At 38.4% G+C, this 17,609-nt stretch overlaps 1 protein-coding gene across 2 annotated transcripts in view; it reads right to left on the reverse strand.

Annotated features, from left to right (window-relative positions):
- Positions 1-17,609, reverse strand: part of LOC128524159 (hyccin 2-like) — an 81,136-nt gene that overhangs the window by 18,626 nt on the left and 44,901 nt on the right. For both annotated transcript variants that reach the window (XM_053496555.1, XM_053496554.1), the window contains exons 3-7: positions 16,241-16,289; positions 14,707-14,808; positions 14,144-14,323; positions 7,511-7,591; positions 3,145-3,260 (exon numbers count right to left, since the gene is read on the reverse strand). In XM_053496555.1, the coding sequence (XP_053352530.1) occupies positions 3,145-3,260; positions 7,511-7,591; positions 14,144-14,323; positions 14,707-14,808; positions 16,241-16,288 (527 nt within the window). In that variant the 5' untranslated portion in view covers position 16,289. The remainder of the gene's footprint in view (positions 1-3,144; positions 3,261-7,510; positions 7,592-14,143; positions 14,324-14,706; positions 14,809-16,240; positions 16,290-17,609) is intronic.

The following is a 17,609-nucleotide window of genomic DNA, read 5'->3' on the forward strand; positions in this document are numbered from 1 at the left end:
AGCTTGTGGACAGGGCTTGCGTGTGTGCTGTATTTTGAGGGATTTGACTACAGTATGTAGGTGTACAAATGTAGAGGCAATCAAAATTATGGCTGTTTTAGCAGCCTTAATGCCAATAAAGTGCAATATAGAGGACATTACAATAAATTACAACTGGCATGATGATGAAATAATTTAAACACTTGAATGTCCATCTTCCTCTCATCAATCAAGTTTGTCTAACGTTTTAACATTTTAACATTGTAATATAAAGGGGTTTCTTTTTTTTGTTGGAAAACAGCTTTGAATCAAGAAATGCTATTTACTGTGTGTTCTGATACCTTTCTATCATAGCCAGCATTGATTTTTTTCAGCAATTTGTGCTGCATCAGATGATCTTTATTCCACACAGGTATAGATGAGCCTTGGATGACTATGATGCTGTCACCGGTTTACTGGTATATAATTGATCAGTGTTATTCAATTCACCTGTTAGTGTTGCGGCTGATCGGTGTAATGAGGAACGTTTTTTTATTTTTTTTTATGGAACTTATCAAATTGGCATCAAAATTTATTGAAAAGCATTGCTCAGGAACCATTATGGAAGTCAAGGTATTGGTATTTTGAACAACATCGCAGTTCTACTGCTGAGGCTGGAGACTTCTCCTAAAAACACTTCAACTTCATCTTACAGAAAACATCACCATATCACCAATTACATGTTTTTTTAACTTTTCATGTTTTCAAACTGCTTGTATCATCCATGGTACACATATACACATTAGGTGTTACTATAGAAAATGTCACGTATCAGAATGCGCACACTAATATGAACAGCTGGAACCATCAATGCTACAAAATAAAATCTTCTAACCAATAAGAACGAAGAATGGCCTAAGAGAAAACAATGTTTAATGCACCCCAAGTTTATGCACCCAGCTGCTGTCTTGTTTTAGAAAACTGTATGTTTCTCATTTGCATCAATCGGACCGTTCGTTCAGAGCGGTTGCTATCGATTACAGCATTGTAGGCCAGAATCGATTCATGGCGAGCAATGCTGTATGTAAAGCAGAACTCCTCAATACAATATACACATGCAGGTGGGGTTATGTTTCGGCTAGTGAACTGGAACAATCAGAGAATGTCTGTGTAGATGTTTACATAAGAACTGTATACAATTCAATACAATTTTTAAAAGATATCTAAGAAAACCTGTAAGTTGCAGTAGAGCAGTGAGTATTCAAGGTTTCATTTCTTCTATTTCTAATTCAGTCAGACCCACCCTCCCATACTCTAAACTAAAACGCTGTAAAGTCATCACATCCTATCACCCTGTTAATTTTCTTGACCACCCAGGATCTATAAATAAGAATCCAATAAGTCTTCGTTACTGGTAGCAAGTTATAGCATGATGCTCTGCTCTGTAAAAACTATCAACCATCAACAATATGTAACAATTACTCTCACTGTAGCTATTGAATAATACACAGTATTCAGTAGTAAATAAATTAAATGTAGCTACCATAAACAAGCTAAACAAGCTACTCAGATAATTTTCAAAAAAAATATTGGTTAGAATTTGTTAGCAGTTAATCAAACTAGCCTTGTTCCTTGATAGTGCATAACACACAACTGGATAAACAGTCAGAATATTAGATCTGTGTGGTTTAATTGATTATGAAATTTAATCAAACATCTAAAAACAATAAAATTATTTCCGCTTTGGTTTAAAATATATAAATTCCTTATACCATACAGCACAGCATAGCTTTTGCAGAAAAAACAACAACAAAACAAATAAACAAAGAAAAAAAAAACACGCTTGCATCTTCTACAAATACTCGCATTTTGCGAAAGTATTGCTGCTTCATCTATTGATTTTCTGGGTGGTTGGTACAAAACCGCTACCTAGAGGACTAACTGTAGAGCAGAAGACTGGCAGAAAAAAGGATTCTTGCTTTGTGCGAGAACTTGCTTATTATGTACTACTTATGGTTTTTACTCTTACAAAACCTGTAGTAAAGATAACTGCACAAGACAAATCAGACTAAAATCATTAGTGCTGTTGAATTGAAGATAAAATGCCCAAATATCTAACTGATTAAATTGACAGTCTACCAACGATTCACAACACTAGATGACACGGCTCATTACACAGGCAATGTAAAGCCTGTGTATAAGACACTCTGTCTTCTTTAACTCCAGCAGGAATGAATCAATAGAAATGTCTGGTATGACTGGCACTATTTACGTGATCATAGTGCTCAACGAAAAACAAAACATAACAACAGGCATATACTATCTGGTGTGTTCGCTACTAAACATAACAGGTTGGATTTTAATGAGTAGTTTATCAGTAGGTATAATTACATGGACAGCTGCAATGTCCATCCTAATCAGCACCACACTCAAAACAAATGTATAATGCAGTGGACGTACAAGTACCAACCCTGGTTCCATGCAAAAATGCATTGCATCTTTTAAAGTCAGAGTGTATTTTGTACAAATTTTACTTATTACTTTCCCTTGCGCTAGCTATATGGGTAGCTGGAACTAGCCAAACTGGACAGTCACTGTGAAGAGCACAAACATTTTTATTGTAATGTACTAATATGTACATCAGTTTTGATTTTAGACAGACTTCAAATTAAAATTCCTTTGAAACTTAAGAAGTCAAGAATACAGTACAAATATCAGGATACTGCTGAATGCAAACTGCGTTCAAGAGAAAAATATGCAGAAAATATGTTGAAGTAAAAGAGGAATATGCGCACTTTTGAAAATGACAACCCCTCTTTTCTGCTGCATCATCAATAACTGTGTGGCATTTGGGTATAACCACAAAACTTGCAATAAAGATCAAGAATAAAGGATAAACCTGCAATTATGCTTTCGTTTGTGCTGACAGGAAAAGTGGGACCCTGGGAACTACTTCAAATCATGTGAGTGTAATTATATTTCTGCAAAGGTAAAAATAAAAATCCAAGAACACCAGATCCAGCTGAGCTCAATGTGTTTATGAAGGCATGATGCCATTTATTTGTGTATGTATGTATTTATGTATATATGTGTGTGTGTGTGTGTGTGTGTGTGTCTGTGCATTTGTGTGAGTCTGTCCCTAGGGAGGCAACTAAGCACTAGTCTAAAAATAGCACAGCGTGTTACCTGTTTTGCGCAGTGAAGGTCTCTCTTTGGGGATGCATGCCACTGTAAACCACTCGGATTAGATCGTGCTGACTTAGAGCTCCTTCTGTCAGAGCCATGGAGCCGAGACTGGAGGGCTGAGGAGGAGAAATGTATCAATAAATAAATAAATACACATAAATACATTAAAAAAATTTAATATCACAATGCTGAATATATGACTTAATGATCTATTAAAAATTGCTCAATACAATGTGCTATTCATGGCTAAAAAAACCGGTTATAATTATTTCTGGGTCATCTCTACATTTGTAAACGAAACAAAGGGACCCCAAATCCTCATTTAAGTATAGAACAAGTATCCGGGCCCGTGGGATTTCCGTCCCCAAGCCTCAACATGCATTATCATACAAGGGTTTCTTAATTATTGAAAAAAAAAAAAAAGATGATTATTTTGCTCAATATTGAGATCATGATTATTTAGTAATATTTAGAAACATCTTGCATCCATCGACTTTTGAAACATTATGCATTTATTGATTTTTAAATAAATGGCTTTAAATGGTAAACTTCAAAACACATGAAAATTAAAGCAAGATAAACGTCACAGCCTGGCTGAGAGCAAGCTTAGGCTTTAGTGAGAACTAAGAGAGCACTGCTGCAAAGCAAACAGAAATGCTGGATTTAAAACAGATAATTAATAATCGCACTGCTGCACAATAATCGTTTAACCTTGATTATCTTCTTGTCATAACTGTTGAAAACCAAAATTGCAACTGAAATTCAATTAATTGCAGACCTATTTTATATTAATAAACAAATTAATCAGTCCATTAACAAAAGAATATTGAACAAATCCTATAACCACAATATATTTTTTTATATTTCAGAGAAATGTAAATTTTTTTGGGATAGATCACCATTATAAATTCTCTCATTCTCACTCATTGTCTATGGAACTCTGCACAGGATCATAAGGGGTAGGGTGCCAATTCATCACAGGGCACACAAACACAAACTTCATTCACACACACACTATGAGTCCAGTGGCGGTGTACTTTACACTACAGCATCCGACGCTTTGCATTGCACTTGATGATATAAGGCTTGGATGCAGCTGCCCGGCCATGGAAACCCAATCCATGAAGCACTCTACGTTCTTGAGCTAATCTAAAGGCCACATGAAGTTTGGAGGGCTGTAGCTATGGAAATTGGCGACCTCTGCGCAGTATGTCCCAGCATCCCCTGTCCCCTCTCTGTGATCTCAATTACGTGGCTGAGTTGCTGACGTTCCAAATCGCTTCCACTCTGTTATAATTTCACTAACGGTTGATTGTGGAATATTTAGTAGCGAGGAAATTTCACAACTAGACATATCGCACAGGTGGCATCCTACCACGCTGGAATTCACTGAGCTCCTGGGAGTAACCCATTCTTTTACAGATGATTGTAGAAGCGGTCTGCATGACTTGATTTTTACACCCGTAACCATGGAAGTGAATCGGAACACCTGAATTCAATAATTTGGATGGGTGAGTGAATACTTTTGGCAATACAGTATATTAATAATAATACATAGACTTTTTGTGTGTGTGTGTGTGTGAGTCACATGTCACTTAGTTAGAACAGCAGCAGATTTTATGAGCCTAGTCATTTTTCTCAGGACTGTCGCGCTCCACGTTCTTCTGCACACCACATGAGCAGTACTGCAGAGACACACGCTGGGAACGTGACAGCAGAATCACGACTAACACCAGAGCCTCTGCGTGCATGTTAGATAAGGAGTGTGGTCCTAAAGTGGAAAGCCTGAATTTATGTAGATTAAAAAAAAAAAAAAAAAAAAAAAAAAAAACACACTTGTACACTCTCACACACACTCTTCCCTTGCAGTAACCTTGTGTAGCGGTGCTGAGACTGAGGGATCTCATGCTTGTAATTACTTGCAGTCATTTAGTCATACAGCGTGTCTGTAGAAGCTAAAACCAGCGCTGCATCAGCTACTGCTGCCTCACCGCAGGGCAAATTTAAAGCTGGGATGAGATGCTGAATGTGTTTGTTTACAAAACCGCATACGGGCATTGGGTTTTGCTTTTGTTTGCTTAATAAACCTTACGTTTGCTGCGACGTTACAAGCAGGAAGGCATTCCGACTTCTACATCTGAATGTTGAAATATTCAGGTATGCCGGCGTTTATGTTTAAGCTGTCGAACAGCATTTATAATGCACAGTGTGAAAACGGCTGACCTAAGCATACAGAGCAGGATCAGTAAGTGTGGTAATTAAAAATGTGCTGAGGTGTACTGAGAAAAAAAAGTAAGCTTGGTGCCTCTTCCATGTGACACTTTCTCTACATGCTCACCTCACTGTTCACTGCCTTCCTGCTCTAGTAGTATTAGTAGCTCCTCATTAGATTTTTGCAGCGCTCAGTTGGTTTAGATTTGATCATTTACACATTATGTATCTTAGTTTGTCTTTCCTGTTCATTAGAATATATATACAAACCTCGCAGCAGACAGTATCACGTGGTGTTATATGTACATGTGAGGGCATCAAGGCATGTTTTTGGCTTGCTCACCTCTCTCTCATGTACTGTGTGTGTATATATATACACACAAAGTACATATATAATGTACATATATATAAAGTGCTAACTGGGTATAGGATAAGGTGGCACATTGTCTTAGTGTTTAGCCCTGTTGCCTTGCACCTTCAGAGTCCGGGTTCGAATCCTGAATCCTGCATCAGGACTGTACAGCTTGTATGTTCTCCCTGTGCTTGGTGGATTTCCTTTGGGTTCATGCAGATTAGGCTAACTGGCGTTCCCAAGTTGACCATGATGTAAAAAATGTGTGTGTGCGAATTTGTGCATGTGAATGCGTGTGAATGTTGACCGAAGGTCTTTCCATGGCTGTACAAAATGGGAATGAATACAATGGTCACCACTGGCCTCCATGGTCCCTAGTTGGACTTCAGAGGTTGCTGGATGCATAGACAGTATATTTGGTATAGGATAAATAGAATTTCCTAACTACCCTGCCCAGATTGTATGAAAAACAACAAACATCTATACAATCTGACAATTGTCAGTAGCCAGCATGGGTGAAAGTCGGTCGTTATGGCATGCAGTACTAGAAAGAGGGGAGGAGCTGCTGCCTGTTAAAACCTATACTCAAAACTTGGCACAGAAGCATGTTCATACAAACCAGCATGGAGGTTTGTTTAGAATTGTTCATGCTGTTCTGTTCAAGACCAACACCAGCTACAAAGCTAACTACAGTAGCTTCTAACATGAGGCTGAATCCCAAATCCCTCTCCAACACCTGATCAAGGGATTATAGACCCTGCATATCGCATTAGATTTCCATTTAACACTATTTGGTACTCAACCAAAAAGTTATCTGATATTCTAAAGTGAGGGAGTGGAAACAAAGTAACTCTCAAAGGTTTTCCGGGATGGACCATCAACTCCATGGTTTATTCTCCTCACATTTTGTCTACAAGAATTAAAAACTACTGATGGTCGCCAACTCAAAACAAGGTTCGGCAGGTGTGGAAGAATGTGTGTTGACGAAGCAAAAAAATCTTGTTAAAAAAGCAATCAATCATAATCTGTTAATAATATATGGTGTTTGTGGAATTGGTGTATAAAAGCATTATTACACCGAATATCAGCACAGATGTGATATCTTTGGTTATTAGGCTGTGCTTGTGTGCATCACTGCTGTTTATTAGATAGCATAGCTTATATTTTAAGAAATATATACCTGTAAGAAATATTGATGCCTTAGATGTTCTGGTGGCATAAAAGTACATATTAATCAGTACATATTAAAATAAAGTAAATCAATAGATGTTAGTGCTTCAAATCAAATTAAACAGAAAACTGCAATACCCCTAAAATGAATCGAATCGAGAGTCTACCTCTGATTCACAGATCTAGTCAAAACAATAAAAAATAACCAACAAAACTGTAAGATGTGTGGAAATCATGATATGATTGCTCATCACTGTGCAGCATTTATGTGATTGATGCCCCATTTTTATCACTTTTGAAAAGTACACGCACTTCTCCAGAACAGCATGAGCTCAGCTCAGCTGTTGCTGAACGCCCACATGCTCGCTGAACGTGACCGAGTCCTGTGGAGTGCTCAGCCTGCTGTTATGAAAACTGATAGAGCGAAGGCAGGAGTGAAGTCACGCACCAGTCTGCACTCAAAATCTGCCATGTTTGTGCATATAAAGTGTGCAAATGTGTTTCAATCCACGTTGCTCCTTTCTCACATGAGAATGTATAAATGAAATCAAGAGCTGGTAAACAAGTATAATACCAGTTTTGCATACACACTAAAACATGCACACGTGCACAAAGAGAGACACATGTCCTTACCTCATGGTATATAGATGGTTTAGACAGTGAAGGAATGGTGAAAGATAACAGCTTGCTGTTTCCTTCTTTGTCTACAATTTCCTGCAACATAAGAAGAAATGCATGTCATTAGAGATGAATGTAACTGACCATCCACTTTACCATGTATGCCACGTCAAGGTTCGACATATCAAGGCAGGTTGATTGCCTCCAGATTTTTTCCCTGTTCAGGCCAATAACAGTGTTTCTGCCACCTGTGTGGCCACGCCCATGTAAATGCCATACTATTAGTAAACACAATTATTTAGTCTACCAAATTATTTTTACATGCTTATTTCTGTTTAATATTGAACAAGTTTGTTAGCTAATCAGTTAGCTAGCCTGCCAAATACACCGACACAAAAACGCTACCTCTTCTATCGTTTTATGTCAAACACATGTACGTTTTAACCTCAGAAGTCACACGAGCCATTCCAAAACTTCAATATCTTCCGAATTTACAATAACAGTACATCACTATGACGTTAATCTCCATATGCACAAGTTTCTTTAGAGATTCAAGCTCACGGGAAATCATGCCTTTTATGCCACCAGAACTGTAAAGCAAACGTAGCCTTGGGTAAAAGTGTATTAGGTATTTTGTGATTGCATACATATTATACATCAGCGCATGGGTTTTCGTTCATTGGCCTCATTCTGAAAGTATTTATCACTCATTCAGTCATCGTCTATACTGCTTAATCCTGTATTCAGGGACGTGTGCGTCCTGGAGCCTATCCTAGTTAGACTTAGAGCATGAGGGGAGGTACATCCTGGACAGGGTGCCAATCAGTTGCAGATCATACACATACAGTCATGTGAAAAAATTAGGACACCCTTTGAAAGCATGTGGTTTTTTGTAACATTTTTAATAAATGGTTATTTCATCTCCGTTTCAACAATACAGATAGATTAAAGTAATCCAACTAAACAAAGAAAACTGAAGAAAAGTCTTTTCAAGATCTTCTGTAAATGTCATTCTACAAAAATGCCTATTCTAACTGAGGAAAAAGATAGGACACCCTTGCCCCTAATAGCGAGTGTTACCTCCTTTGGCTGAAATAACTGCAGTGAGACGGTTCTTGTAGCCATCTACCAGTCTTCGACATCGGTCTGAGGAAATTTTACCCCACTCCTCAATGCAGAACTTTTTCAGCTGTGAGATGTTTGAGGGGTTTCTTGCGCGTACAGCCCTTTTCAAGTCACCCCACAGCATCTCAATGGGATTCAAATCTGGACTTTGACTTGGCCATTCCAGGACTCTCCATTTCTTCTTTTTCAGCCAATCTTTGGTTGATTTACTAGTATGTTTTGGGTCATTGTCATGTTGCATGGTCCAGTTCCGCTTCAGCTTTAATTTTCTAACTGATGGTCTCACATGTTCTTCAAGCACCTTCTGATACACAGTAGAATTCATCGTGGATTCTATGATGGTGAGCTGACCAGGTCCTGCTGCAGCAAAGCAGCCCCAAACCATGACACTTCCACCTCCATGCTTCACAGTTGGTATGAGGTTCTTTTCTTGGAATGCTGTGTTTGGTTTACGCCAAACATGTCCTCTGCTGTTGTGTCCAAATAATTCAATTTTGGACTCATCTGTCCAAAGAACATTATTCCAGAAGTCCTGGTCTTTGTCAACTTTATCTCTGGCAAATGTCAGTCTGGCCTCGATGTTTCTCTTGGAAAGCAAAGGTTTTCTCCTTGCACACCTCCCATGCAAGTTAAACTTGTACAGTCTCTTTCTGATTGTAGAGGCATGTACTTCTACATCAACAGTAGTCAGAGCCTGCTGTAGTTCTCGAGATGACACTTTAGGGTTTTTGGAGACCTCTTTTAGCATCTTGCGGTCTGCTCTTGGGGTGAACTTGCTGGGGCGACCAGTCCTGGGCATGTTGGCAGTTGTTTTGAAAGCCCTCCACTTGTAGACTATCTTCCGGACAGTGGAATGGCTGATTTCAAAATCTTTTGAGATCTTTTTAAATCCCTTCCCAGACTCATAGGCTGCTACAATCTTTTTTCTGAAGTCCTCTGACAGCTCTTTTGTTCTCACCATGGTGCTCACTCTCACTTCAACAGTCAGGAGCACACCAAACTAAATGTCTGAGGTTTAAATAGGGCAAGCCTCATTCAACATGCAGAGTAACGATCTACTAATTATGTGCACCTGGTGTGATATACCTGTGTGAGATCTGAGCCAATTTAAGAGGGAATACATGTGAGGGTGTCCTATCTTTTTCCTCAGTTAGAATAGGCATTTTTGTAGAATGACATTTACAGAAGATCTTGAAAAGACTTTTCTTCAGTTTTCTTTGTTTAGTTGGATTACTTTAATCTCTCTGTATTGTTGAAACGGAGATGAAATAACCATTTATTAAAAATGTTACAAAAAACCACATGCTTTCAAAGGGTGTCCTAATTTTTTCACATGACTGTATACACACACTACTGGCAATTTGGAAAATGCCAATTAGCTTAACCTGCATGTCTTTGGACTGTGAGAGGAAACTGGAGTACCTGGAGGAAACCCACCAAGCATGGGAAAAACCTGCAAACTTCATGCACACAAAAACCGGAATTGAACCCCAAAGGTGCAAGGCCTTCTGCATTTCAGAACAGTCAAATTATTGGCCTGCAATTAAGGAGATTGCTGAAATGACTGCAATTGCATTAAGAAATGTCCAACACATTATTAAAACCTGGAAGGATAAGTTTGGTAGAAGTTATGAAAGACCATGATCAGATTGACCCTACTGAGGAGCGATGGCTACATGAGGATAAGAAGTGAAATGGATAAAGAGATGCACCCATCATGCATAGTGCCCACTGTACAAGCCTCTGGAGTGTTATGATCTGGTGGGCCAGGGGTAGCTCAGTGGTTAAGGCACTGGACTACGGTTCGGAAGGTCCCAGGTTCAAACCCCACAACCACCAAGTTGCCACTGTTGGGCCCTTGAGCAAGGCCCTTAACCCTCAACTGCTCAGATGTGTAATGAGATAAAAATGTAAGTCGCTCTGGATAAGAGCGTCTGCTAAATGTAAATGTAAATGGTGTCGCTTCAGTTGGTCAGGTTTAGTTATGTGGCAATAAAATGTGTGAATATTTATTTCAGATCAATCAACATAAAGGCGTATTTGCTTGTTAAATCGATACCATTAACTATACAGTTTGATGTAAATACACATCATTTATCACACAGCTATCTCATATTCCCCCATCATGACTCGAGTGTCCTTGAACCCTGCCTCATTCTGTTAGCATGCTGACGATAATGAGACCAGTCGGCTCCTACAGCGATATCAAGCTGCTCTGAAATCTCCTGCACCCCTTCCACAACACACAAACACACACGAACATAATAGGAACCGTGGCACAGCTGTGGCATGTTCCAGTAATCAAAATGAGTTACGATTACACTGAGATAGATATTGATCGCCTGCAACTGATCTAGTGTAACCGTCTGCAACTCTGCAGGAGAGGTTACACCCCTGCAGTGTTAAGTTAGGAGTTAACACACCTGATTTACACGTAAACACACAAACAGCAAGATGTTTTTTTTGTGGAAAATTTCAGAAGATAACCATTTGCAAAATTCTGTAAATGCTAAAGATCTTCCTCTAATCTTAAATCTCTGAAGTGGCTAAATGAATCTCCTCGCTCGCAAACCACATTCATTAAATGGGTGACAGAAATCAAGCACACTTATTCACACGCCCATCAATATACTCACCCATTACTGATTGCAGTTTAAATCACGATCGCAATATGCATCAAAATAATCTCAATGCCATTTTTTATTAAATCATGCTGCCTTACTCTCCATCCAACAATCCATTAAACCTTCTTTAACATTTATTCCTTTATACATAGATTTAACAGAGACAAGGCGGAAAATACCCCAAATTCCGTATCCCGATTCTTTTATTTAACAGTTATGTATCTCCTAAAAGATTTTTTAAAGAAATTTTTTATTTATTTATGTTTGCATTTAAGATGTCCCAGTTCCTCTACAATCTTACAGGTGGTGCACCCTAAACTATTCACACATTGGCAGGCAGCCCAGCATCCTGTGTGGTCAAAGCAAATTGTTTCCCAAGGCTGCGTTTTGTTTCATAGTGCACTTTAAAGGATGCTCCTTGCTCCCTGTGCAGGGAAATGTCAGTTAAGGTACCTTCCCTTCATAATTCCACTATTCAGAACACCCCGAGACATCACCAGCACAGACGTCACTTACTCCATACTGTACGTTACTCTGGTAACACAAGCACCTGATACTTGCAGCAGGCAGAGTGAAAATCTTAAACTCTACAAAGTTCAAATATTGAAATAAAAAACTGAATTATTGAAATGCGTATAACTCAGACTTATAACTTATAAATTATTTGATTAATTTTTAAGATGTACAGAGAAATTATTATTGAGCACTTGTTTTTTTTTTTTTTACATATTACTAGTCTATATAAAAGTAAGGATTTATTAATTAATTAAATTTAAAATTATTGTGTCATAGTAATATTAAATAGCCTTCAATAAAAATGATAATATGTACATGTAGTCCTCTACTTACAAAAGAGTTCCTTTCCAGGAGCATGTTTGTAAGTCAAATTTGTTCTTAAGTCCAAAAAGTGTGTCTTAGATGCCTTTGATACAAATATTCAATGTAAAGCATACCAATCCATTTGACTTAATCTCTCTGCCCTTTCCCTACACTGTCATCATGTGACCAAAACATTTTAGACATTTTATATACAGTAAAAACTTGGATTACGAGCAAAATTCGTTCTGGAAGCGAGCTTGTATTTCAAAACACTTTAAAATCTAATTTTCCTATAAGAAATAATGGAAACTCAAATTATTCGTTCCACAGCCCCAAAAAATAAATACATAAAAATAATTAACACAAAATATATATAAAAAAAAAAGGAAAAAATAAAACAAATTAACCTGTACAAAAATAAACCCCGATAGATAAGTGTTTCCGTTTGTGCATGTAGGCGCTTGTGTATGTGTGTGTTTGTCTGTGTGTGAAGCTAAAGTAAGGAGCTCGTCTCCTTCTCCCCCTTCTCGTCTTACACAGTTACCCTTCCTCCATTCTTTTCACACACACGTGCGCACACAACGGAAATATCAGAAAAATGAACAAGAAATAACAATCAACTGAACGACACACTAACGAAATCACTGCTGTAAAGTAAAAGTAAAACAAATTAACCTGCACTTTACCTTTGAAAAGAATCGGAACAAAGCAGTGTTTCTGTGTAGAGCAGAAAGAAAGAATGTGTGTGTGTGTGTTTGTGTGTGTCTGTGAAAGCGAAAGTAAGAGGGTTGTGTGTGTGTGTGTGTGTGTGTGTGTGTGTGTGTGTGTGTGTGTGTGCAAGAGTAGGTTGATACAAAGAAAAAAAATGGATTGTTAACATCTCTAATGCGACTTGCTTTTGCTTTACACGGATGCTGTACACACACAGTGACAGTGTTATAGTAAACAGTACACGCGTGCACGAATGTTGATTATACCAGTGAAAGATGCGTACTCAAACATTTAGGCATTTGGCAGACACTCTTATCCAGAGCGACTTACATTTTTATCTCATTATACATCTGAACAGTTGAGGGTTAATAATAATAATAATTAATAATACATTTTATTTAATGGCACCTTTCATGGCACTTAAGGACACCTTACAGTCAAAGTATAAGAACAATGGTTTAGAAACAAAACAGACAGAAAACTACATTACATAAAAGCTGGCCTAAACAAACAGGTTTTTAGACGAGATTTAAAAAGGGCCTTGCTCAAGGGCCCAACAGTGGCAACTTGGTGGTTGTGGGGTTTGAACCTCGGATCTTCTGAACCATAGTCCAATGCCTTAACCACTGAGCTACCCCTGGCCCCCAGCAGGGGAGACAATTACCCACAATTCGGCGTCAAAACAAAAAGCGCATGTGTGATACCCGGTACTTGTAAACCAAGATTTGTTCGTTTTCCAAGTCCAAAATTTATTAAAAATCAAGGCTCGTCTTTTAGAACACTCGCAAACCGCATTACTTGCAATCCCAGGTTTTACTGTATTCACTTACACACTGAAAATATTGTATATAACTGTAAATATTGGTATCTGGTGCACAGCAGTGTCTACTTTTGTACACTTCCGTGATTTGTTTGCATCACAATGTTTGTAGAACTGCCGGGGACTACCAGTGGAATCTTTTTGAGCTGGAATTTTTTTTCTGGCCTACAGCGAGGTGCAATGATTGAGACATTTTTCAAGTCCACTTTCAGGCGAAGTAAAGACCCATAATTCACAGTTCTCTTCTAAACAATTTCGCTTCACCGAAAGCAGGACCACACTTAACATGACTGAATACCCTGTGCGGTATACTTCGCAGGGAACTTCAAGCCAATCAGAACTTTGCACATGTACGTTGTACGTAGATTTAAAAAAACAAAAAAGACATTTAAAAAAAATACATAAATTGGGATACGTACAAAATCGCAATACAAATAGAATTGGCACATAAATATAAGTGATAATATCGTATCAGGTAATCCCCATCTCTATTCTCATCTCATTCTCCATTCCAACCATCCATCCATTTCTACATCCATTCGTACCCACCAGGTTGTAGATGCCAAGCAGGAGAGCCTCGATGCAGCCGTTGATCTGGCGCTCCCTGCTGGCTGTGAATCGGAGGTAAACCCACACCAACTCGGGCAGGAACTGCAAAGTGAAGCGCCGCAGGCGTTCATCTGTGTTCCGGTAGAGTTCAAACAGCTGATTGCACACAGGTTCCAAAAGCTACATAAAAAATATATATAATTAAAACACACATACACACAGGTTAACCTACTTGAACTCAGGTTGGAATTAACCAGAATCTTGAGTAGTCAAAAACGTTTTCACTGACCGAAACCGAAGCAAACCGAAATCTTATCTAAAGCTCCAGGTTACCAGACCTGTGCCTAACCATAACCACCAATACCAAATTTGCATCAGCAAATTTTCACTCCATGCAGAGAGAACAGTCTTGCTGGGGCAGTGGCTCTCTGCAGGGTTTAAACTCAACTTTCCAACATGATTGGGATCCTAGAAATCCTAACAGCCTAGAAAATGAAGCTGTTGATACCCTGACACACTAAGAACTAAGAGTCATGGTTAAGCATTCCAACATCTTATCTCACCTCACTGTTGGGGTCCTGGATGATTCTGTAGAGAGCTGGAACCAGATTCTTCTTCCTATAGAGAGAGCTCGCATAGCTGGAGAACTGAGACTCGGGTAATGTCTGATGGAGAGGGAAAAGGAAAATAGGTAAATTATAACCTAAGCTGGGAAATACAATTACAGTTGTACTATGATTTAAACAAAGGACCCTAAAATATATAGTGAGAGAGAGAGTGTAAGAGAACAAATGAGTAGGTAATATTAGCTCTGACAGCATCTTTCTCTTGTAACTGCCATGGTTTCATTGTTTTCTAGTGTAGTTAAAAGCAGAAAGCGCAGTCATATAGAAAGCGCAGTGAGACAGTTGAGAACCGTTTAGGCTTCTCGAGGCGATGGCTGTTCCATCCTGTCTTTACCACATGACCGCGGCACACACTCCTTCATTTACCACCTGCTCTTTTGCTGAACCATTCAGTTTTGTTCTTTCTCACTGTGTGGGCTTCAACAGTCTAGCACTTAGTGCTTCATTCATTTCACAAATCATTATGACACATGCACACACAGACACACACACACAGCCCTGAGATCGTGAATAGGACTGCTTCTGTACGAAATGTACGGATTACCGATCCTAATTCAAAGTTTACACAATCGCACTAATGCACTGCACTTTCATTATGCAGCTCTAAAGAAAGAAGGTACATATGTCTTATAATAGGTCACTTATTATACAAAGTTCACTTTGTGATCAATTGTGGACATTCAGGTTGGGTCTCCAAAGTAAGTGTGATTTTTCTTTTGAAAAACAGAAACAAATCTGTTTAGAAACGTGTGCTTTAACATGGCATTTAGATTTCCTTCATTTATGATGTCATATCCAAAAATAATAAAGAAGGCGGGTTAAATATTTTATTCTACCACCTTTAGCTTTGATTTCGGCACACACTGTGCTCCCAGAACTACTTGTTTACAATTTCAACTCCATAGATGTGATAACCTGGTCATCCAGTAGATTCAGGTCATCAGACTTCATTTTATTGACATGTAACTTTGCTGGGTCCAAACCTGAGCAACTGAAGCAACCCTACTGCATCCAGTGGCTTGTACAGTGAGCACTATGCACCCATCGATCTGGAATAGGGTCACTCTAGATTCATCAGACCACATGACGTTGTTTTAAAGTCCAATCCGTGTGCTCCTTAGCAAATTAAAGCATTTCTTTTAAGGAGTCTCACTAACAAGTAGGGCCACACATCTGTTTAGTCCCAATCCTGTCAGTGTTTGTCTCATTGTGTGTGTGTTCACTATTAAACATAGCTGTAATTTCTACTGTTAATTTTTTCATTTATTTATTTATTTTTTTTACAATGCAACTTCATCAAGCATTTAAGTAATCTCTAATTTCTTTTACCCAACCTAAGGCACCGTCTTTTTATGTTCATGTGATTATTATTAGGTTTTTTGGCCACGCAGTGTATGTTTTCTCACCCAGCACTAGAGTGAAAAGAAATAAAGTGGAGGATTAAACCGAAAGCTGAAGAAGAGTGACTCACCTTGAATTCTGAAAGCCATTCCTCCACTACTTTCCCCTCCGCCAGCATCCTAAAGAGAGAGAGAGAGAGAGAAAGAGAGAGAGAGAGAGAATATTAATGAGATGGATGATTTTGTTTTTCTCAAAGTTTCTGCTTTGACCTTTTCCTCTTTCAGCCTGTCCACGTTAACTGATATCAATCCATGCAGTATGGCTGTAGCTTAACTTACATTACTTTTAACCTGGTTTTATCCACAATTTGCTCTTTTTTGAAGTTGCGTCACTGTGGAACACACCCAGATGTCTAATTATATAGACGGATTCCCTCGGATTGAAGGCAGATGATGTTTCTGTGCACATAAAAGTACAAACTAATCCATAACCTATCCAACCATGCTTTATTAAAATTACAAGCAACATACATTTGTGTTTAAAGCAGCCTAAGAAACAACAGATTCAAGCTTAGTGGAAAAAATGTGACTGATTGGAATCAGATGCTTATTATCAAAGCAACTCTAATTTAAAAAGCAACTTCCATCTAGGGGTCAGAAAGTTTCAAAATACATCAAATGAAGTGGCACTGTTTACAGCAGCTCAAACTTGCAATATTAAAAATTTTCCAGGTGGTTTCAAAAGAAAAAAAGGATTGATTTTCATTCCTAAACGAACCAAATATACAAATTGTTTTGATGCCTGAAAAATTAAAAAAAACTCCATCAGTGTCACAAATGAAATGAAATGGCTGCGTCAAAAAAACAGCTGCTTTTAGTAGATTTGTATGACGAGCCTTTTTCTCGAAACAAAATTCTTACCTCCATTTTGTTTCTTCATTTACGCCCTTTTTACTCTGTAGGACAAGGGCATGCTTAAGCACGTCACTCTCCTCAAACAATGCAGCAATTAGCATTTATTTCCATTTGAATTGAATCAAATAAAATGTGACTGTGAATGGAGCTCTGCGCACATGGAGCGGACTTCGGAGCGTGTCTAGATGAGAATCTCACATATGTTGTTTTTTATTTTCAATTTTAACCTTACTTAAAAAAAAACTGATCTTAGCTCATTTGGAAAAAGGACTGTCTCTGTACGCAACTGTTAGTGTCTTTATATGATGAACAAAATGTCGAGGCGTTCTCAATATCATCGACCCCAAAGGGTTAAACAATCTGACCTTACGATCTTGAAGTAATATCCATTGCAGTAGGTTTAAACTGTGGACAAGACGGGAAACGCCTGTTCATGTGAACCGCATCTTTCAAGTATGAAGAAAAAACTACGAATTTCACCAGCTGATCCATGAGGACCAAAAGAGTGAAGCCGACTGGTTGTGGCATTCGGAAAAGTTAAAATCTAAATTTACCTAATAAATGATGTGACACGAGAACAACCCT

The sequence above is a fragment of the Clarias gariepinus genome, chromosome 5, assembly GCF_024256425.1.
Source record: "Clarias gariepinus isolate MV-2021 ecotype Netherlands chromosome 5, CGAR_prim_01v2, whole genome shotgun sequence".
In the NCBI taxonomy this organism is placed as follows: domain Eukaryota; kingdom Metazoa; phylum Chordata; class Actinopteri; order Siluriformes; family Clariidae; genus Clarias; species Clarias gariepinus.